At 31.7% G+C, this 25,227-nt stretch overlaps 1 protein-coding gene across 2 annotated transcripts; it reads left to right on the forward strand.

Annotated features, from left to right (window-relative positions):
- Positions 1-2,068: 2,068 nt before the first annotated feature.
- CCDC53 (Coiled-coil domain containing 53) lies at positions 2,069-24,458 on the forward strand. 2 transcript variants are annotated; one of them, XM_076455010.1, is made up of 5 exons: positions 2,069-2,549; positions 14,912-15,076; positions 16,009-16,218; positions 16,731-16,795; positions 20,543-24,458. In XM_076455010.1, exons 1-5 carry the CDS (start codon positions 2,499-2,501, stop codon positions 20,625-20,627), a joined length of 576 nt encoding a protein of 191 aa, XP_076311125.1. In that variant the 5' UTR covers positions 2,069-2,498; the 3' UTR covers positions 20,628-24,458. The 2 variants fall into 2 exon arrangements, with proteins under 2 accessions (XP_076311125.1, XP_076311126.1); XM_076455011.1 differs by lacking the exon at positions 2,069-2,549 and adding an exon at positions 5,415-5,510.
- The last annotated feature ends 769 nt before the right edge of the window (positions 24,459-25,227 follow it).

Here is a 25,227-nt window from a genome sequence, read left to right on the forward strand (position 1 = left end):
GGGGGCGCGAACGTCAAAGTGATCCCCGAGTTGGCTGACTGCTAGTACCATTTCTTACTTCCATGTTGTGTGGGCCCAGCATGCTCAAGCGTGTTAAGGCGTCCGAGGGTTGCGGGTTTGAATCCCTGTTGCACCAAAAATTTCTCTCCTTATATTGGCATTCGGGCTTTCAAAGGATATTCATTTTAAGTATCGAAATCTAAGAAAAAAGGTATAACATACATACTATTGGGTCATTTCATGAATAAGGATTAAAATAACAACTAAACATAGTTCAACATTACGAACAACTGCTCTGCGGCATTGAAATCACCAAATTATTTTAATAGAACATGAAAATCCAGAACATATCCGTGAAATACTGTTAGAGAAAGTATTTATATTTAACCGTATAGCACAAGTACTTAATTAGAGGGCCTGGCATGGCCAAGCGCGTAAGGCGTGCGATTCGTAATCCGAGGGTCGCGGGTTCGCGCCCGCGTCGCGCCAAACATGCTCGCCCTCCCAGCCATAGGGGCGTTATAACGTGACGGTCAATCCCACTATTCGTTGGTAAAAGAGTAGCCCAAGAGTTAGCGGTGGGTGGTGATGACTAGCTGCCTTCCCTCTAGTCTTACACTGCTAAATTAGGGACAGCTCGGTGCAGTGGACTAATGGTGATAACTAATTAGCTAACTAAACTTAATTAGAAAGTAGTGATAATGTAAAATTACAGGGCTAATTAGGGAACACAAACACAGTTGTGATAGGGCATGTTGTAAAACTGTGGGCAGATAATGGGAGTGAGCGTGGGGTGTGTGGCGTGCGGCTGGCATCTGGATCTCGATCGGGCTGAGCCGATCGTTAACCGTATGCAGAGCGTATACCATAGTCAGCGGCTCGTTGATCATACACTTAAGGCGTTCGAGGCAGGAATCGCGCGCTCGAACAAAGCAAACCCGCGGCCTGGATATTAAATTGTTGTAGTAGCACTAAAACAAAATGTCTAAATTGCAGCTGACAGAAAAGCTGGTTTCTTCATAAGTTCATATTATTCATACAGGCCAAACTGTGATTGTGATATTGTTCTTATTATCATAAGTGTGACAAGCACCTGTTACAATAATGTAACTACTACATTACATTAAATTAGGCACTTCTAAATAGCCCAATGACAATTTCAAAATTCATTCTAGAATTGTTTAGAAGTATTATTTGGTCAGTTAACATGTAAGGTTATTATCTAATCATAAGTATAACATTAATTTGGTTGTAAGTCACAATTTTAAGTGTATGCCACAATCATCAGTACAATTTTGGATGGCTGATACACAATGCAAAATGATCTCACAGAGGACACAACACCGGTTAAATGCTTCATAGTTTTGACCTATACACAATACAATTATATATGCATGCTATGTTTTACTTTTCAATAAAAGATAAATGAAATTAATGGGTTTATACCTGTGAAACCTTTGGTTTATCAAGTAAAATCCCTGATGATCTGTCGTAACTTGAAATCAACGTGGTTGTCTAATCTTCGTCAAAGCTCAAGATAGAATGACATTACACAGGGAGCGGCAATACAGCGCATGAGTTTCAGTGCATTCAGTACGTTGCTATGGGACGCATGACACATACTTCCGTCCTAATGAAGACGTTGAGTTCTACAGATTTATGCCTCTTTGATATTAATTGTAAAGCAACATCGACGATTGAGTTTTCTATATTTTATAAATATATGTAGGTAATAATATTGGGGGGCCGAGGGGGGTTTGGCTCATTTGGGGGGATCAAGCCCCCATGATGCCTTCACTGTTTCTTTTGTTTGTTTTAGCTAGTTAATGCACTATGTAATCCCGAGCCACCATATATATATATGTGTGTGTGTATGTGTGTGTTAATTTAATTTATTACCTACTATATCACTTTCTGCACCCAAAGATTTTGCTTGCTTCGGATTATGCCACACTTTACCTTCCCATTTCACAGATCAGTGACGCCTGGAGCGTCTCATTGTTTGTTTAAAGTTGAGGCAGAGCTATTTAGAGTTATATGTACTAGTTGCCCTTAAGTTGGAATTGATAGACTAGAAGGAAGATAGCTGCCAATATCAACCATTGGCAGGTCTTAGGAAACCCTAAAGGAATAGGGAGCTTTTTTACTCTCATTATGTATACACGACCCAAAAACGTGGAACGCTTTTCTCTCTCTTCTTTGTTTTTTCGGTAACAGAGTGCGATTCAAAGAACCACAGATCTAAAACATAGCACCTAACCATTGGTTCTGAGCCCATGTAGTTATTATTGGCAACCATCTTCCATGCTTTGTATTTTTAGTGTCATATAAACGACCGCACAATAAGAATTGCCACGATTAAAGTCCTCTAATCTTAATAAATTCTAACCTAGTAATAGTTTTGGAAATTAAAATAAATATTACTTATTTTCATATTTACATATAAAATTATATTGTAAATAGGTTTTGAAATTTAACGATTGATTTCCGTTCCCAAAATGGATGCTGATGGGTTACCGATTGTTGGACCAGGAGTGGATTACTCAAAGGTAAAAACTATCCAACGATTTATTTGAAGTCTTATAATACATCAGTTTGTTTACTCTTCTGTTCTTTAAAAGAAAAAAGTTTATTTTTAAGAACAGCGAATAATATTAATAAATGCAATTTATTATATAATCTATATTATACGCAGTACAGCACAGTATAGTCTTACTCTGAGCAAAAGAAGGCGTTTTTTCAATTTCCTCGTGATGCATTTGACTTATCCGAAGTTATTTATCACTTGTACAGTAGTGATGCATAAACATTTAACAAAAACTCAAATTTGTTTTCAGGATTCATTCTTACTCGTTGGAATGTTTTATATATTGTAATTATGACAGTAATGTGCATTTTTATTGTCAAAATATCACTTTCTAATAACAATCATTTGTTAATAATAATATGCACTATTACTATGTACTGAACCTTAATTTCAAAGTCTTGCAAAGAATACATTTAATTTAGTAACAACCAACGCTAAATAGTACTTCCTAACTTTTACTGCTGTTAGTGTTACTAGTATTAGTAGGAATACTGTCATTTTTTTTTAAGTGTTAATCTACTATTTGTATTGATATTAATAGGGCTGTGTTTAGTAACTTTGAACAGTAATAAACCTTAACAATTAACAGAGCTGCAGAGAGCTTCCACATGATGATTCATGAGAAGGATTGGCATCTGCCTCTCTTCACTGTCAAAAGAATGTAAATGTAAGCTAGCATACACTGTACTACATTATTGTACTACATTGTAAAAGTGTAAACTCCTATTTCAGTTAGGGAACATCACTAATGTGAATGTCATTATCATTCAAAGATGAAGGCAACTTCAAAGATTAAGATCAAATAAATGAAGTAATACACTGTTGACACTTTGAAGCTACAGTTTGTTTTATTTACTTTTACAGTTATATATCATGTTGCAGTGTGTTTATAATGCTGCACCCTAATATTATATTGTTTTAAACCATAATTATGATTCAATATGTATTTGTATTTTAAGATTCAGTAGCAGTAGTAGTAGTCATAGTTACCACTACTTTTATTCGTGTTTTTTTTGATGATTTGAATTTCCAGATCTTTAGCTCAAAATGGCATTGTCTCCAAGTATTCATGTTGTTCATGTAAACATCACTTTGTATTTTGATGTGTCCAAGTTTGTGTTAGACTGGCATCATCAATTTACAAATATATTTAAGAGTACAAATTTTTTGTAACACAGCTGATATTTCATATATAACAGACTTAAAGAGTTTATTAAGAACATGCTTCATTTTGTGTGGCTGTATCCAGTGAATGCAAAATCATAATCAACATTCATTTTTCTTTCAAATATGGAATAGCTCAACCCTGTGCACATTTAGTGATATCCTTTTGATCTCCAATTAGTAACAATAAAATAGCATTAAAACCATGATCTAGCTAGTATTTTGCCTGTGACTGTTATTGAATCTGAAAATATTAAAATCTCTCATGGTTTAAGTTGAAAAATAAATGCAGCATAAACATGCTAGAAGAGAAAACAACGGTAAATAATAAGCATATTTCGATGAAAAGTACTATACTAACATATATTGACAAGGATTGAACAACATGCTTTGATAAATTTCTACATAAAAACCTAATTCCATCCATCCACACACTGAGAAAAACATACACTTAGAAAAAACTGACCTAAACATTTGACTTCCATGTATTTATGTTTTGTTTAATAATTATGTGTTCTAATAAAGGATTTAATAATTGTGGAATGTGTCGTATGTCCCAAATTCAAGTATAATATTGTAGGAAGCTGCAATAAGAAATATACACAAGTGTATAATACTACTCTATCCTAGAATGTAGTGTACTTAAAAGTAGAATGTATGGTTTATTGGGTATGCCTGCCCAATAAGCAAGCAATAATCTCTTAAACACTGGCACTGTAATTTAGAATTCTGCTGTATAGTTAATAAGCTTTAATAAATTTCACTGTAATATCAATACCATGCTTTTTTGCATTTTCATTATATTAAACTAGATATTTTTGTTGTAAACGATTAATAAAGAATAATAGAAGAAATGAACATGCATCAGGCAGTGAAAATCTGTCTTTGATTAACATTATGTTTTACTTGTTATGAAAAGTAGAAAAAAAGGTCACAATGGCCAAAGATCTTTAAGCATTAGATGCACCTAACCTAATTCATAAATGTTTTGGTCCCAGACATAACCAGGTAAGGTAAGCAATACCCATCTTAAATTTCTTAATTATTTGGGTTAGTTAAATGTTCATTTTGCAGTCTTCTCTGGCAAAGTGATTTGTATCAAATTTCACAGTGCAAATTAAGATTGCAGGTCATTATTCTTATAAACTATTATTACATTTTATAAATAGAAGATATCCAAGTTTGTCTTCCACATCTATAAATGTTTAAAGCATCTTTAGATGGCATTATTTGTTTAAGCTGTTGGTTTCCCAATTGTAAATCATTACATAAAATGAGGTCCTAATGTCAGTTAATGGAGTTGCAAATAAACAGTTACAAAAGGACTGCATTTGTTCTGGACTTAGAAGCTTGCACTGTGAATATTTTGTCTGCTCTGATGCTTTAGTTGCTGTTGTTTTTGGTACTGTCTGGGATCACAGTAATTTTTATGTAACAAAATGTAGTCAAACAGGAAAAATTTGGGAAGAACTGATTAGGCAATGAATTGTATCACTAAAAGTTAATATTTTGTGTTATAACTATACAGCCATAACTCAAATACTTTATTTGAAAACTTACTATTAATAAATATTTGAAATCGTGCTTAATAAATTAATATTATTATCTGTTTTTATGGCTACAGTGTCAGACTGAGTTTTCTTTTGTCTCTCGTTTACAGTGGCTGCTTTGTGTGCTACATTTAAAAAGCTGCACATTGAGGCAAAACTCAACATTCACTTTTGAAATGATGGGAGAATAGGCATGAATAATGTTGATGGTAAATTGTATTTTACAAGCAGAATAGTTTACACTAAATTGTTAGAATTAATCATACTGTCATTCATATTTCAAAGTGTGACATTACTTTAAAAATGTAGATTTATTGTATGTGATTGCTGAGGTTTACCTTTATACTTTTATTACTTAATACTTTAATCTAATTCACCTTTCTAAATGTATTAGTATAATTTAGAAATATTTACTTATGTAGGAGTAATACCAGCCCTAAGGTATAAAGCCTTAAAAATGCTTAGAAATGAGTTGGTTGTGGATTTCATGTTATTTTTCAGTTAAAGAAAAATATGGAAATAAGGAGAACCTGAAAACTAAGTATTTTTCAGTTAGTTTGACTCCCATAATTAAAATATATTATTAGAGGTTATTCCACAAAAACTTTGAAATTAAAATGTTTTCTTGCTTTACTAATTTCTTTAATGTTTCTTTTTTTGTTTTTTTAGGGTTTTCAATTTACTATATATCTTAGCTGTCTTAAATTGTCACAAGGTGTAGTAGATTAGATACAGAGGTAAATGGGAAAAAGAAGTGATGGACATTATTCCATTTGGATGAATGTGAATAGTAGATTCTCTCAGGAGTCTGTTTTGGAACATTTGTTATTTATCATATACATCACTGATTTGGATATCTTTTTGGACAGTAAAATTGTTAATGATACTTAAATGCTGGGAAGAAATGATTCTATTTCAACTGCCTCTTTCATTCAGGAAGAAATGACATAAAACTGAAAAGTTTAAAAGGAATGTATGTGGGGTATGCAAATACATATTGGACCTACCTGTTTTGTGGTAGGAATATCTAGATCCTGTGAAAAAACAGAGGACTTAAGTGTATTTTTGATAGAGCCTTATGTTGAGTGTTTAATTCAGTAAAAGTAGCAAACACAGCTCATGTTTTTGTTCAAAGGAATTTCAAAAAAGTCAGTGTATTATTTCATAAAACTGGCAAGGCCTCATTTGACACATTAGTGATAATTATAGTTTTGTTATTACATATTTTGAAAATAGTGTAAATGTGAGCAGTGTGAAAGAATTAGCAGGATACAAAAGAGGGGGGAAAATGTTCTCATTTTGGGTGTTTGTATGTCAAACTTTAATTGGCCTTCTAAAGGTTGCTTCTTTATGTAAATATATAATATTCATGATAAGGTAAAATTTGGACAAGATGAAGACATCTAGACCTCAAGGTATGAAACTCATGTTGTTAGGTATTCAACAGGCTAAAATGTAAACATGTTTAAGCACTTGTTTGTCAAAATCACGAGAGACACATTTTGTGCAAATATGAATGGTGAATAACTACCGTGAAAAAAATGACTAATCAGTGGAGTAGATGACCAGTAGAGATTTTTTTTTAAGTCCTAGGCTGCTATTGAAATGGCATGCAAGACCTTAATTTTTGTCTACTTTTGGGAATTTAAAAATATTTTGAAACATTCATAAGTTTCTTGAATTTGGACAATCTTTGGAAATATTAACTTAAAAACCTAAGAATAGGAAGTCCATGTGCAGACTGTTTTTTTTTCAAGTAGTTATAATAAATTTAGCATGTGACCCTGTAAGGTATATTTTGATAATGAGCACTGCCTTAACTATCTCCACACTCAGACCTGTGTTCCTCACCATGCACAGATGGAACTCTAGAGAGTTTATTGGTAGGAGAATATGTGTTATTAAAATGAACAAATCAAGCAGACCTATTATATTTGTGATTCGGTGTGACTGACAGTTTGATATCAATATCATGAATCCAGTGCATATTGTGCATCATGAGAACTTTTTTTGGGAAACTGGGCCAAATTACTAAAAAAAAGTAGACATTTGGTAACCCTATTTGTATTTTGTATTTTTCATTTCTTCTCCAATCATGCAGAAAAATACACAAAATATTAAACACTTTTGCTCATGTTCAATACTCACTGTTGAGTGTGATTTTCCACAAGTCTGTTCTAGCTGTGTCTATTTATGTATATCTTTAAGGCCAATCTGCACTTGACAGAAACAAAATGACTGCACAAAATGTGTCCCTGCAATCACTCATGGCTTTACACCTGGTGTTTTTAGTTGCAATAACTCATTGCACTGCCTTTTGATGTGGGACCCAACTTCATAAGATTGCACCATTATAGGGTAGTAGAATTTCTGAAATTAATACTTCCTGAAAATGTATTTTAAATAGATACTTTCCTGCATGGCCTACTTCATTTCCATTCTATTCGGTTTGCCCCATCAAGAATGAGCCTGTGTTCATGTGTCAGCACTCATGAAGATTACTGTCCAAGAAGAATATGTTGACCTTTTGTGATGATTACATCATAGGCTGGCACATCTTGATGTGTAGTAGTGGGAGCTATGTTCAAGGCTTGTGGTATATATAGGAAATTACATAGCAGTGCATACAAGGTAATCTCTCTGTGGTGCAAAGAGGTGGGTATCTGTTTTATAAACATCTGCTGATGAGCAAAATGTTAAGCAGTTACTCTGATGGAGTTAAACACATTCATTTCAAAAATTATCTCCTGCAATAGATGTTGAATGAGTCGATACTGATACTATGTCATATATTTTGTCATTTTGTATTTTCATGTATTTCCATGCTGATGGAGTCAGAATAGGGATTTATAGCTTAAGTAAATAATGTCTATAGTGTTTCCGGTCTTGTATGCTCAACTTGTTCACTATTGCAACTTGCGTTTAAATTACTCATTTGTTATTTATCTCGTGTCTCAAACTTTAAGATTGTTTCTCTACCTTTCATTGTTGCTGCATATTCACTTTAAGCTATTTCATTTTTCTTTCTTTTTTTATTTCCATTATGGACATAAATGTGTATAATAGCAGTACTGTCCTATTTGAAACAGTTTAATGAAATACATAGTTGGTGTATGATACTCTGTTAGGAAATTATGACAAAATTGGATGACTGTTGCTCCTGATACTATTGGTACAAGGTGATCTTTTATAGAAGTATTGTATGCAAGATCACCATACCATAATATATGGTAATTATAATGGATTCATATTAACATATATGTTTGTTTCAGTTTAATATATATTTAGAAATGTATGTAACATGTAGTATTAAATGTGTATTGTGGAAATCCCACCTGTTCTCTAAATTGAGTGTAAGAATCAACATGCTTTGACGAAAGTACTAGCATATCTTCAGATATTGTTGCCAAGTGAACTTTTGATAATGTCACCTTAAACTTTATAAATTAACATACTGAAAGACAATTTTAAGAATATTGTTGGTGGTCTACAGTCAACAGGGGTAGAAATATTCTAAATTTTCAGCAGGACACATGTCCTGCTGGACAATGAAACTTGCCAGACATTTGAAATTTTAGCAGGACACCTCAAAATTGTCACTGGACATTACTGAAAACAATAAATCAAGTACAGACAATTATTATATAAAACAGAATCATTTTATTTATGGCACTGAAACATTATTTCAAAGCAAGTGGCAACAAGCCTTGTATCCATGAAAAATGACACATGAATCAAACTCGTAGATTTAGTCATCCAGCACTAAGACACCAGCTGATGTAGACTCAGTATCTCTATTGTCTCTATGTGTGTGAGTTCCATGTGGACTCACAAATCATCTGTTTTTTTTACTGCCCTTCCACCAGGATTCTACAGACTTGCACAGTAATTCTGTGCTTGCAAGGTCACAGGTCTTATTCTTAGCTAATTTTATTGTCATCAAGTCATTAAGGGAATCATTTATTAGTTTGGACTGCCAGTCATCCTTAATAACTGCCATCTGGGAAAATCCACGTTCTGATTCAGCAGATAACACGGAAATCACTTGCATGAAGCATACCAAGGCCAACACTGTTGATCCAGGGAAAGGTTTACCATCCTCAACAGTAATTTGACTTAACATGTAGGCACACAATCCACTTGCACTACTAGCCAGGGACTCATCTGATTTGGCAAGTCTTGTGGCTTTGAGCAGTGTCTTGTGTAGGTCAACTTGGCAAATATCAGCTGCAATGTTGAAACCCTTAGCTTTTAGCAGAGCACCAAAGTGGTCCAATAGTATCTGGAGTTCATTATGGCCATAAGATGACATTGTTTCCTTGCTTTTAGGCCAGTTGCTTGGTTCAAAAATTTGAAAGGCACCAATAAAATCCTTATCAAATTCATCAAATCTCTCATTCAGATATGTGACAATTTTACCTATGAAGATGGCAGTTTCTTCAGCCACGGATTGAGCAACTGTCTTTTTTGTGGCACTTTTTGAGCCTCTGGTCCTTGTCTGACCACTAATAGTAACCACCTTTCCTCTAAGTAACCTCGTGCCAGTTTGTTCACATGTTGTGAGCTCTTTAACAATTTTCTGAGATCTCTCAACATGATTCAGATTGCCCAGCTTCTCTTTGCAAACAGCGAGTTTGTCAGAAACAATGTTCACAGTAGCAGAATTGTCTTGCATTTTGAGACTAAGAGATGTCAAAACAGGTAGAACTGCCAAGAGTATGTCCATGTACAGGATGAATTTAAGGCTTGTCAAAGTACTGTATAATCCTGTAGCTTTGTGTCTACATTCCCCTTTGTCATGCAGCTTTACTTGATACAAATGCTCTGCTAAAGCTGGCCAGTTACGAGAAACTGACTCCATAGCACGCTCTTTGTAGGCCACCCACCGGGTTCCTGTCCCTTTTGTTGGCTTTACCAGCTTCTTTAAGGCCAGCCCAGTTCTGTGGCACATTGTCATAAAACTTCCATAGGTTTTCTAAAAAGGTTTGGATACTATAAAGGTAAGGGATGTCCTTGATGGTCTTCTTAATTGCAAGTTCCAATCTGTGACTAACACAGTGGATCCCTATCAAATAAGGTTATTGCACCTTCTATCTGTTGACAAGTCCTTTATTTGTGCCAAAATTGACAGCTGCTCCATCAGCTGTCAGGCATACAATTGATTCAAGCCAGTTGGGAAACTTGCCATGTATGGACAATGCTGCAAGTACAAAAAATTAGTAACCAATATTAGTTACTTTCTGTAAAAACAAAAACAAAATGTAAATTTGTACTTTGGAAAATTCAATTGCTCCATTATCTATTACGCTAGTTGTGTTAGGTTAAGCTCCAATTCTGTCAGTGGTAAATACATGGTTCTTATTGGTTTAAATCAATTGAAAAATGCTTGAGTTTTCACTGATGTATATTAATAATGGAATGACTATGTAAACCTGAATTAAAACACAAACGTACATGAAATATTGTCCGTTCTAATTTTTCTTAATTAGGAATTCAGGATAAATCCAGAAAATTCTTATCCCAGGTAATTAAGAAACCTTTACCTGAACTAAGTGCCTGTAGCAAGTGTTCAGAATCAGCCTTCTCAACTGAGTGCAGACACAGGAAGTGGGTTACTGGGTAACAGTCACTGACCAAGTATCTTACATATACTATCTTCTGCTCAGTGTTGGCAGTGTCTGTTGAGCCGTCAGTAATAATGCCAAAGAATAATGAGGTGTGCAGACGAGATCTGACATTAATTCTAATTGTTTCTGCAATATACTTCGTAAAGATAACTGCTTGTTTGTCGTTGGCATAATGTTCTGTCAAGTTCATACCAAAGTTGTGTTCCTGTAGCAACAGAAGCTCTTGAAAATCGCTGAATGGTTTGGCATTCAAAGCCATATAAAGGGCAGTCCTGAACAGCACAAGCAAACGATCTTTCTCTGGTTAAGTTTGCTCAATTCTTTCATCATGGGAGTTAAATCAGGTGTTTCTTTTGCTGTATTATCTTGACAACTTAGACTGTGGGTGCGACTGTTTTCATGCTCCTTAACAGCACTTGCTCTCAGGTTGGAAGATCCTGTTATGAAGGTGTTCTTCTGCCTTTCACTACTTTGATCATATTTCTGACAAATTGAGCAAAACATCAGTCCGGTAGCATTATTATACTCCAGACATGGTGAGCCTCTATTCCATTCACCCTGGAAACAAGTAGGCTTAGTGCCAGCACGAGCAGTAACAATTTTTGCTTTAACACTTGGGCTTGGGTTTTTTCACTCGGGGTTCCATAGTATTGTCTTCTGATTCATTAGTCTTGCTCGTGAAGCCAAACTGAAATAGATCATGAGACTTTCCTGTTTTTTTTCCTCTCAGACGCCATAGTCAGATTGTCGTGAGTGTTTGGCAGTCACGTGACTATCCGGGATGGCATGGATTAGGCGACTTAAAAATCGCATTTTGTGAGCGTTCATGACCGTTTTTTAAAATTTGTTTTTTTTTGTCTTAAATTAAATCTTAGATTTTGCAAGTTATTTTCCACTCATTATAGAATATATTTTTAAGCAAAATCTTTGGGCTGTGCATACACAGCTTTTGCCTCACTTATTTTTGAGGGGGTGATGTATTTATTTGTGTCCAATTTGTTAGGAATATGACAACTGGTCACGATGTCCGGGGATAGATGGAAAAGTGTGGGTCAAACTTTTTTAACGGGCATGTCCGGCTTTAAATAGAAAATTTTGAACCATGGTCAGTATACTATAAGTGTCAGAAGCTGTAATTATAATTAATGCTTATTAACTGGAAAACTACAGAATTTGATCAGGAATATTTATAGATTTCAAACAATATAAACTGTTCAACTTCAGAGAATTAACTTCAGATATTAGTATTTCTGCAAAGGCATTAGATGTCTTCCTCAGTAAAAAGTGAGATTATAAACTGCGTGAGGTCAACTAAGCTTAATAGAGCTATCTAGCTTTCTCTTGAATAGAAGTGTAACAATATCAACTCAGAATTAATTTGCTCATTGTAAACCTGGACTGTCGATAAAATATACAGTTTCAAACAAAATAGAAGACTGAACAGTGTTTGTGAATTTGTAAAGTTTTTACATAAGTCATTATTTGTGATAACCTTTATTATAAATTGTATTGTTGTTTGTATATTAAAATATATCCTAAGGAAGAAAATTGTGTATATTAATCTTTTTGGCAAATCATAAATTTAATATATATCAACATTCAATTAACTTCTAAATTCATATTTCTGGTTTTTTGAAATTATAATATTTAAAGTGATTAACATACCACATATTATGTATATGCATTTAAAATATATATAGCTACTAAATAGGAAGTCTGTAAACACTGGATTGGGAGGTCTACTGAAAAGGTGCATGGTCTGGGTTTGTAACTGTACAAGTTATATACATACAATATGTATTGGCTAGTATTTGTATCTTTATATTAACATGCAGGGCATATACAGTAAAACCTGTCTAAGGTGTAATCGCAGAGGACCGAGTAAAATTTCCGGCTTAGATATAGTGAACATGCATTTCTTTAATTACATATAATTTTTGAGTGCAGTGTTCTACATGGAGGTAGAACATTTGAAAGTTGATCTTTTTGGGTGACAAGTTGCATTATTTAGGAAAAGTAGAATATTCTTATTTTTTGTTCCTTTTTTTAATTTAACTGCAAAAGTAATGTTGGCAGAAAAGAGAGCAGAATATATTTAACCAATACTTACTGTAGCAAAATGTTCAAGAATTTATTAGTATTTAAATAAATTATTAATTAAATAAGAAATTAATATTTGATCAAAAACATTTTTTCTGCCTTACTCAGGTTCTAATCATACTTGTTGACAGATGAGGTAGGTGAAAGATAGTTTTCCTTTCTCATTACACAGGTTCCACCAAATGAGAGAAATCTTAAGATAATGCTGCAAAATTTTGATATTTCCAGCTTGTACAGGTTTCTGCTCTATGCAGTTTCCGGCTTAGACAGGTTTTACTGTAGTTTGTATTTTTAACTGTAAAGTTATGTATATATAAATAGACAGCCATACGAATTTTTCAAGTTATATAAATGCATACATATCTTACTATAGTGATGTAGTGTGTATACAGTGTGTTACCATCTACTGAATGGTGCCACAAACAGAAATTGATAAAAGTATTTCACTCTGTGGGTATTCAAGAGTCAGACAGTTAGAAGAATCAGTATGGTACGTGCAACAATCACATCTTTGTCACAGTATATAATTTTAAATAAAAGTTCTCACAACAAGAACACAATTTTCACTAGAAATGTACTTGAAAGTTTTATTATATCTTTATTGAACTAAAAAATTGGAGTTCTTAAAAAATTTTTTTTAATAAACAGTACCACTTTTAATATATAAAAACATTACAGTTTATATCAGTACAATCCAAACACTTCTCCCATGGAGTACTTTCTGGTAAAGTCTATTTCTGCTAGTGTATTCAATGCAAGTATAAAAAAATGTCACAATATAATAGCATATTTATAAAAATAAGCATTTTTAATATATTTCTTATAATTGTTATATTTTCCCTTCCTTGTGAGGCCAGTCACAGTTTTGATGCAGTTTGCAATTTTCTCTTAAAGTGACTTTCTGCACACTTTACGAAATCAAAAATGTTAATTAACATATTATATATTGCTACAAAATTTCTGCCTCACTTATACCTAAAATTGCTATTATTTTCTCCATTTCCTGCTTGAATTATTTTTGCAGTGCTTTGAAGTCAACATTAATAATGGCTATTTGTAATGTGGACTGTAATTCAACACTTAGTATTGACAGTTACTATGGTTGCTTATCTGATGCTCAAAATAGATTTTGTTATTATCTTTTAAATTGATATCTTTAAGATATCTGTTGCAGAAGACTAGTTGATATGGTTCATGTGATTTATTATAGCTGTTGACTATTTGATCACATTAGTTTAGAATTATGTATGTCCAAAACATCACTTTATATAACCTTTATGTCTTTCAATGTAATTATTCTATGAATGTATGTAATAAAATTTAATATTATGTATGTTGATTTTTATTTTATTCTTTCACCTCATATGTAATATGGAGGATGGCTTTCTAAAGACACCAATTGTACAGTGTACAAAGCATTGAGTATAGTCATGTAATGTTAAACTGTCATTGGTTTATTCCTTTTTCACCTCATACATCAGCTTCTTTGAAGAACACAAAATGTGTAAGAAAAATTTTTGTACTAGAATTATGATTTATTAGCAAGTGAAAAAACTCTTTGTACAATGATCTATTTAGTAATATTGTCCAAGTTTAGTTCCAAGACTTGCACCAATTTTTACTGTAGGCTAGTGGATCAATAATAAAAAGAACAAATGGGTAATCCTTATTGTGAACCATTGATATGGTTCATGATACATATCCATACACCAATTTAGGTGTACCTCATGAGTAATACACCTCTCCATTAGACTGCTTAGAAATGAAACCTTCTCTGCTTCTTCTGCTTTTACATGTAGGATGCCTTTATAACCCATGCTCAGTTTATATATTTTTGTATAAAGTTTTAACTTCATCTCTAATTATACATATTTTCTAAGTAGGTTCGCCCAATCCATCAGAAAAGAACTTTAGCTTTTCTGAATCATTTTCTAATCCGAACCACCTCCTTTTTGAATCACTTTGCCACTGTTTGTGATGAAAAATTGGAGAACCTGTTAACTAGAATACAGAAGTTGGAGTCTTCCATGAGTATTCTAGAGGCTAAGGTTTGTTCTGATATTATTTTCATTCAGTATTGTCAAATAGTAAAGAGGATATATCTGATGAAAAAATAATGTACTAAAATATAACATTTTTTTATTTTACCACAGATTGAACTTGGTTTAAACTATCATTATGATATTTTTTATGAAGTTTTAGCAGTGACTAATTGTGGGGCTTCAAAATTCTTATCTTTTTTATTTTTGTAAAATTAGATTTGAGACAGGACTAACAAAATACCTTTGAGATATTTTAGTGCTTGAATTTGATACTTTTAAAAGTCAATGAAAAATATTAATAAATAATTTTTAAGCTGTTATTACTATATTTAAGGTGAAACAGGTTGAACTCTAGCTGTTTGTTCAGTTTGAATTATAACTAAAACAGTGATTTAAATCCAAGATAAGTTTTTAATTGAAAATGTATACAAGTGAGAGCATGACAATGTTTTGTTCGAGCTAAACCTTAATATTTACATTTGATATCTATATGGAGTAGGTCCCACCATGTGAAGAACCTTAACTATTAAGTACTTATATAAAGCTACTGTAAATTTAAGTATTAACCTTAAGTAAACTTAAACTTAAGTATTTAAGTATTTTTAGATGTCATTCACATCTTTTAATTTATTACTACATAAAGTAGGTTAATACTTAAATTTTTGTTGTAGTTTATGTGATCACTGAGGACTGGATATTAGTTACTATTTTTGTTTTCTTAGTATATCTGAATTACCTCAACCTGACCTTAATTATATAATAAAAAAGAAGGGTTAAGATGGAATTTCATAAACTAAAAAGCATTATTTTATTGTTATCCACACAATTTGTATTTTGATTAACTACAAGTGACAGTTATTATGCAATTCTTTAACAAAATTTGAGATATTGTACAATTGCCAGTGTAGAATTATTTGGGTTTGTGTTGTCTTCTGTAGCTTGCATCAATACCTGGTCTAGAGAATGTCACTGCATATACACAGCCAGTAGAAAAAGAAAATACTGAAACCTCTCTTCTACAGCCTCCAGTTGAAGCTCCAACTGAAGAGCCTGTAGCAATGACAGAAAAAACTGTTCAGCCAGAAAAACCAGTTATAACTATTTCTCAGGATCCAAGGTTTGCCAAGTACTTCAAGATGTTAAATTTGGTGAGTTTGTAAGCTGGACATTTATGAAATATACTTTTGAACAAAAAATAAATATGTATTCTCTGTAGTATAATTTGTCCATAAAAAATCCAGAACTGCTGGTAAACAGTTTTGTAATGAAAACTATCTTCAGAATAGTGTGCACAAAGCAGTATTTCAGTTGTTGAATGTCAAAAAATTGTAAAGATTAGTTCATAAATCCAATGGTGTAAATTTGTTTTGTACTTTTGTACTCAGTTTTTAAAAAAATATAAAAATCAAAACTATGATTAGAAAAAAAATATTTATATCATTATTCCATGATTTTAGGAACTATTAATTTTTATTCAACAAATTCATGATATTTTGTTTCTGTCAAAGTACTTCAATACACTTATTGGTTGTCTTGCTTGTACTTTTTATCTGAAATAGGAGTTCACATTAACATCAAATTCCGATCATTACTTTGAATTTATATGCAGTTTTTATGTGCATATATTGCACCATTGCTATAATAGGTATTTATTTTATAGGGTGTTCCTGTTGCTGCTGTCAGGCACAAGATTTCTATGGAGGGACTGGATCCAAATATTTTAGAGTAAGATAACAATACTACATGTATACATTTAAAAAAAAAATACCTCACCTGAGTATATAAATAGACATTAATTTGATATGAAAAAAACAACTTTAAAACAAATATTGGAATGAATTTTTTTAGTTTTACAATTTCTTTCAAAACTTATTTGCATTGTTCCTTTCTTTATGCTTTATGTATTTACATGTTTAACATTAGGATATCACCATAAAATCAAAAACTAATATGATTTATTGCTGATCAGATTCTAACCTGTTTGGCCACTGAAAAAAATATTTAAAAAAGCTATACAAGTTTTGCATGTGAGGTTTTGTGTTTGGTGGCCATGACTTCATGAGGACTGCTTATCCTTTTTGGTCACACAAATATGCCCATTGGTAGCATGGGGTTCTTGGCCCCTGACTTCAGTGGTTCTGCTGTCCCTTCCTATATACTAGTATTTGTCTTAATAGCGGGATCAATCCAATATCACCCTCTGTGTTCCAGTACCTCCACCCAACTCTACAGCTCTTTAACTATTCTTTGTTCCTTTGTTGGGATGCATTTCTAAACACCAATTTTATATCTGACTCATGTTAGATTATTCTCTCTTTCTATATCCATGAGCTCAAATCCAGTAGACTGTTTGGCAAGGTTATATTATTATCTCTCCTAGTGGATCATTTTGTTATGTTCCTTTCCAACAACTCCTTAGCTTTCCTCAGTTAACCCTATTGTTAAATGTCACAGGTCAATGACCATGTTATCACATTTGTTGACTTGCATTCAAAAGTTATTTGAGCTACCATTTAATCAATATATTTCATTAAGTTTGATATCAAATTATAGATTATAATTCAAATTTTAGTGTTATCCATTAGATAATTTATTAATTTAAAGTAAATACTAACAGTGAATCCTGAATATCAACTTTTTGTGTGCCATATGGAATGTTAAATGCAGCCGTGGTTCAGATTAGGTGTTTATAATGCCCAAATACAAAGTTTGCAGTTTATTATAAATTAGAAATTCAAATTATCAATCTTGTTAAGGTATAATACAAAATAAGAACCTCCTGTCTTTTCTATTTGCTGAGATATTACTACATTTAATTAATCAAACTCAGTGGCCCCATCCACCTCTTTCCATTTTGAAAATACTTGCTTACACACACCTACTTCATCTGTAACATCCAAATAACCAATCAAAAGTTCATTAATGTCCTCCTAGTGATTCTCTAAGTCAATTTTTAGTGTTTGGGCAGTAGATTCTTTCTTTTAATTTTATAATCTAAGTAGTCAGGTTTTACTGAACTCAAAATTTCTTATTTTTTAGACCTGAATACACCTTAGTACTAAGCTTGATAAATTTTAGTGGAATCCTATGATGTATCAATTTATGATTTATTGGTTAATTAAAAATGCATATGTAAAATCTGTGAAAAAATATTTTGTATTGTCCATGTGCGAAATTTAATAAGCCTTAGCAATCTGTGGTAAATGAGTACAAAGTTCATAACTAGAAGAGATAATTGTTTACTTTACTTCTTTATTTACTGTTCCATGTTTTAGAAAAATAAGTTTAAGAACTTATTTGTAAATAGAAATGAGGTATATGTGTATATAATGTATTATAACTGAAATGTAACATTATTTTACAAAATACCAGTCCACTAAAACACAGTCAAGACAGGTCACTTCTGTAACATTAGCCAGAAATAGCTGAAAAGTCAATATATTAATAAAATTAAAATAATAAGTATATATAAATGTATAATGTATATTTAAGCTGAACATTTGTGTGTTTTCTTTATGATCTGTAGTTATTCTAGAACAAAACAAAAAAGCAAATTTATAGTTATTTCCTAATTTTTGTGGTGGTTACAAAGTTTATTAAATCAACCAAACTTATACAAAGATACAGTAGTGAAAATAAAAATAGTATGTATAAATTTTTTTCAAATCAAACATTTGATAATTATCTGAATGTTATTCACATATGCAATTTGAAAATGTTCTGATGCATAAAATTATTTTTAATATTAAAATCAAAATTACTTTTGCATCTTGGGTAATCAGTATTATAAAAGAAAATAGTATGATACATCATCTAACATCACTTAAGAAATCTTAAAATTTAATTTTAAAAAATCTCTGCTACCCTGGCTTTTCTAAATAGGATTATGTTGTCACCCATTATACTGTATCCAGTAAAAGTTGTTTCTGACTGAAGAACCAATGGGGATCTAGGCATTTTCACCAAATCTCCTCACTACATCTCCCCTTTTCTCTCTTTGAGTGAAGGAAAGGAAACCCCTACCACATGCAAATTTCTAGCTACTGGGGTAGTATACCATAGAAAAACCTCATTAGTTGGGACCTAACATCTGAGGGCTACACAAAAGGTGTCAATGAGTGGAATGTTGGGCAGTGGTGATACACTCAGTGCAGTGCAGGTCACTCCTCATATAATTATACCAATTACATGCTAGTATTCCCTAGCCTACTTCCAACTGGATGTAGGTTTTCAAGTGGTCTGGTGTTGGATTGGTGTAGGATCTGTTAAGAAGTCCTCACATATGTGGTTGGTAGGGATTTTCCTTCTACCATGGATTGAATGAAAAATTCCAGATGCTAACTTATTTTGCAATAGAGTTTATACATCACATTTGCATTTCCCTTCCTGCTCTTGCCTGGATATTAGGTTCCCATTAGCCTTGTGTTGGTTATGCAGTGGATCTGCACACACTTGCTCTACCTTGGTTTAAAGAATGGAAGTTGCTTTTTACTTCTGCTTCCTGGTCATGAAATGAAAACAATTGAAACCTTTCTCCAATCTGCAATTATTTCTTGTTCAGTTGAGTGGACGTGAGCAATAATACAAATTGTTTCCTTCTTTTGCAATGGATGACTGTCTATTTGAACAGACTTGTATGACTTATATTGTCCTTTTTCTGTAGCTGGTGTCTGTCCAAGAGTCTGATGGTAGAGTTGATAATAACATGCATTAATAATTCCTGTGCCCTCTTCTTGCAGCTTGTGTTGGTTCAGTGAGTCTGACAGTACAGTTGAGGTGAGCACTAGATACAGGCTGAACATTCCCCAATCATGCTACAGATATTGGCTCTGCAGCTTCTTGTGTGCAAGTAATTGGATGGTCATGTTTTTATTCTGCCCATATCTGTGGCACATAGAGCATGTTTATCTCTTCCTCCCTTCCAGTCTGTATAAAAAGTGTACCCAGGAAGAGATGAAATGGATGTGGAATTCTAGCTTTCTATGTATAGAGGTGTGCTTTTTCTTTTGATACCCTTGAATAGCGATCTAGTTCAGTGAGTAATTTAAACAATTTGTATCCTTGATTCCAGATTAGTTAATATCAAGCTAGAATATTTTTAAAATTATTTTTTGGTTATTGTTCTGTACCATGAATTTATTAGTTTCAGTTGCTGAACATACCAGTGATCTCAAGTAATTAGTCTTAGAATGTCATTTTAAGTGAATAATAATTTTTTTTAGATACAATCTGTTAACCTTAGAATTCAGTATTGACTGAAGTGAAGTATGTATGTGATATTGTTTTGGCCACATTTTCTATTAATGTATATTTGCTTTATTAATTTTTTGGAAAGTTTTGTTGTATTCTAAAATTTTATCATAAAGGATTTTTTTAGTTATATTTGTTTCCCTTAAGTCATGTACAGGTTAGTAGGAAATTTTTTAACCTTTTTCATGACCAGTTCAAATTTTATTCTTTTTTATCTTTCAGTAACCCTGATGCACCAGCACCATTTGCTGATCAGGAAGAAAATTCTGATGCTAGCAGTGACACTTCAAGTAGTTTCAGTGACTAGTTCACACTCATCATTTTTGACACAAATTGAAGAAAGAGATTTAATCAAACATGATGGGAAATAAATGAAGATAATGTCCAGTTTAACATTTTTCATAACATTAACATCAAAGAAATAACATTAATAAAAACACTGGTATACTTCACAAACATTTATTATTCTAACTTGCTTGGCTAATACTTTTTTTTTCTACTTTGGTAACTAACTTATTTAACTCTAAAAAACTGACTTAGCCTGTTACCTACAAATAAACTTTGATAACACTATTTGAAAATCATACATAAAGTAACTGACAGTATTTGGAGTAATTAATAATTATTATTTTTATTTTTACTTGGTATATAAGTTAGCTATATGTAAATGCCATATTTCTCTTAAAGTTCTAATTATATAAAGGAAATTGAATAGCAAGAAAAGGGTTACAAGAGAAATAAATATTAGTATCTAAATAATTAACCATGATATTTTTTAATTATGAAAGGAAAAGGGACACTGTTTACTTTAATACAACTAACATTTTATGTTTTTTACTCCATAATTCTAATCACCATTATTAATACAAAGTTTTATAAGTTGATAAAAAATATTATTTTAAACTTGTTATTGCATTTCATTGAAATTCTTTATAACTGAAAATTATGACACTTGAAATTATTTTACCAGTTAAGACTTTGAATGTTATTCTTATCTTGGTAGGTTTTCCTCATTGACCAAGTTTATGATCTCATGATAATATGCTTCTTTGATATATGTATCATAATGTAAAATAGAAAGCTGTAGTAAGGAAATCTACAGAATTATGGACTTATGCACTGAAAGTTTTTCACTAGTCCATTGAAATAGAGAAACAACAAAAAATGTGCATAGTTGTTGAAAGTTTCACTAAATTATTTATGTAGAGATCAAACTGTTGTATATTTGTAATACTTTGGTAGTCTAGGAGAATCATTGCAGTTAATCCAAGTTGAATATTCTGTGTCTGAAGATTTGTGGTTGTGAATGTTTCTTGTTAGAATTGTGTGGTAGAACTTACTAATCTACTATGTCCACACTGCGTACATCAATAATCTGAAAAGAAACTTATGTGTTTAAAACACTTACTCTTTTTTTTTCTTTGTAGTAAGATATTAACAGAATTTCCTGCCAAATGCCTTTACACTTGTAATACATAAGCAAATATTAAAAATGTAAAATTGATATTAAATTTCAAATAAAGCTTTAGTTAATGTCACAAAAAGGTGAGCCTAATATCATTAGGCCTAAAGTAACTAAATACATGGCCATTACTTGCATGTATGTTGAGAAATATAGCAAGAGTATTTTATTACCAGGTTGAAGGTTAAAGGTACAATTTATTATATTGTACATAATAAAAATAACTAAAACATATCAGGAAGCAGTTTACTGAGCCATGGATCCCATTTGTAACATTATTTTTAACATAAAGCCAGGTTATATTTGCTTTTAATATTTTCACATAATATTGCATCATCTACTGTTACTGCTGTAATGCGTGGGTTTAGTCTGTAGGTATATAATCTTGTTGTCTTCTTTTGCTTTATAATAGAATGAAACAACCAAAAATACTTTCATTATAGCATTATTTTATTTTAAAATTCATCTTAGAGGTTTGAGGTTTTCTGAAACTACTGTTATTAAACTATTACACTGAATACTGCCATATAAATTGTCCATGTAGGTTGCTATACAACTGCAAAATTTCCTAAATGCTAGTAAACAGATTTTTAAACACATTTAGTTATTGCTAAAGGCAGTTGCTCATTATGTATGGCTTCTTGTATGTCAGTGAAGTTTTTTGTTTCTTTTAGGATCCAACCAATAATCATTTCTCAACATTCTATGGACTTGTGCCACACCAAAATTAAATCATAAGATTTAGAGCATTTTAAAGTTTAACATTATTATTATAATTTTATTAATTTTGCTACAAAGTATTTTTAACATGGAATTATTTACCAGGTTTTTGTGCTGTAATTTAAATTTAATGCCATGGAATTATTCCATTAGGTACAAGAAGTTCACATTCCTAAAAAATGTGGATTTTCTAAAAACAGCTGAAAATATAGATTTTTGAAAAACAGGTCTTTCACATGAGTATGGGTAAATATTGTCACATTAAGTCATGTCAGCTGTTCTCAAAAATGTTCTTTCATTTCTTATAGACCACTCAGATTCTCTGAACTGTGCTTATGAAGCTGCATTAGAGCCAATTTGTCCTAAATTAAATATGAATGTTTGGTCAGAAAGTAAACACGAAATTGCAAAATTTCTATTACAATATCACAAGTTGTGTTTGAACTGCATGATAGAAAACTATGAAATTTTACATGAAAGTTCTTTGCAATTTTGTAGACTTTCTGCAAAACTTTATTTTAAACCAAAAACTACAAAAAGAAAGAATTTTGCCAAAATAAATACATGCTATTTATACAATGTATATTTGTTCTGAATAAAAATAATTGAAGTGGTAATATTTTAAGACTAGTAAATTGACCTTGTAGGGATTTTAGGAGTAGAATTTGAAACATTGTATATAAATCATTATTTTTTATTTATGATGTTACCTGAAATATTTTAGGCCTAATAAATTAATAAAAATTATTGCTGTGATGTTTGTATTGTCCAAAATACTTAGCCTAAATGTTTTTAATTTCAAATTATACAGATTGCATAAATATGATGAAGGATTTTGTATAGAAAATAGCTCACTTAGGCTATATGAGAAATCTTGAAATAAGTAGTGTTCCTTAAAGGTGACATTCAAACTCACTAGTTGAAATATTGGGCCCATCATGTGATGTTGTATTCTTGTAATTTATTAAACTAATGCCAAGGTGAAAAGTTCTTTCCCACATGCATAATCTGTTATTTTATTCTTTATCTTTATTGATGTGAAATACAGAATTGACAACTTGTGATGAAAATTTCTGGTACATATATCTTTTTAACCTTTTCATAAAAAATTTCCTCATGGTAGTCTATTATAATATATGTATACCCCGTAGGTGTACACAACATGCCTGATAGCATGCAGTTTGGTTTTTTTATAGTAAATAGGTTTGATGTAAAAGTGTGAAATAATTTAAAATTTGTATATACTGTATAGTAAGTACTGCAACTAAATTGGAAATTGCCATCCAAGCTGCTTTTTTCTAATGTATTATATTAATGGTATCTTTATAATGTAGTATACATTAATGAGACAGGTTGCAAAATTTCCAATTGGTTTTGTGAGCAAAGAAGATACGTGATCAATATCAATTAAAATTTTGATCTGCCAGTTCCAAAATCCTTTAGTGAAGACTAACATGAACTGTCGTATCTTAAAGTAGGCTACAACTATTAATCACTGCCTACATAAATGCAAAGAACAGCTACTTATTTACACTTACAGACCCTTTCTCTATGTGGCTAAATTAAAACCTTTTCATCTCTGCACTAAATACTTGACTCTTCTACATCTTTGTCCATAGTGTATTTCATTTACTTTTTATTTATAGTTTACTCAAAGTTTAACATAGAAAATTCAAAATTTCAATGTTCTTTGACAAGTACTTTTAAATGTAAGAGTTACTATAAGCCCATTATATAAGAAATATGGTTATGTGAGTTTTTATATTTTGTAAATGAAAATTAATTATTGGATAGATCTTTGCATCGTAATTGTTTGAGTTATGAAAGCTGATTTTTTCTTCTCCACAAAGTTTAGAAGGAAAAAAAAAGTGATAATTTTGACAGTACTTCATGTTGCATGTATGGTTAATTTTTTATAGATTACATATACAAAATAAAGGTCATAAGAATGTGTCATTTAGAGGTTAAATTTCAAAATTTCTCTATGTTCAAATTAAATTTATGCATCTGGTATTTATTTCAATTAGAGAATTTTATGTGTTGGTTTTAAAATTAGAATTTATCCGTCTCTTAAAATATTTACGTAGCTTTATTTCTTCTTCTCCAACAAATTTTTAACCTATCACAGTACACCCTACAATGTTCCATGCTTGATACATGTGTACATTACTGTTATTGTTTATGTATTATTCAAATGTACTTTTGTTAGTGACTGTAAACCACCTGATTAACAGCTTAGGTTTGAAAAATTAAATACATAATCTTCTGGATTAACATTTTTCTAAGTGTTACCATTTTTTTTCAGAAATGTGTTCTAACAATTATTTTGTCTCAAAACTATATTTGTTCTGCATTTATTCATGTAAGCATGACAATTGTTCCCAAAGCAAATGGGCCATTTCAACAGTAGTTTAAAACAAGAAGCTAATACAAGCTCAAACAATCTAATTATTACAGAACAACTTGCATTGCAGAAATTTGTTAAAAGCAGGGAAGATGGGAAATTTTTCCAAATTTGGATGCCACATATAATTTTTTTTTGAAAGGTTAGAGAGGTCTAAGCCTTTAATTTACTTTCTCATTAGTGTTTTAGCTGTTGAACTTACCTGTCAGTTATTCTTTTTCTTCATGATTGTTGTAGTACCTTGGTGTCAAAAGTTGTGTCCCTATATGCTGGAGTTATATACTGAGACAGATGTTTTTGTTTTTTATTTCATGATTGTTG

This window comes from Tachypleus tridentatus, chromosome 9 (assembly GCF_004210375.1).
Source record: "Tachypleus tridentatus isolate NWPU-2018 chromosome 9, ASM421037v1, whole genome shotgun sequence".
Taxonomy (NCBI): Eukaryota; Metazoa; Arthropoda; class Merostomata; order Xiphosura; family Limulidae; genus Tachypleus; species Tachypleus tridentatus.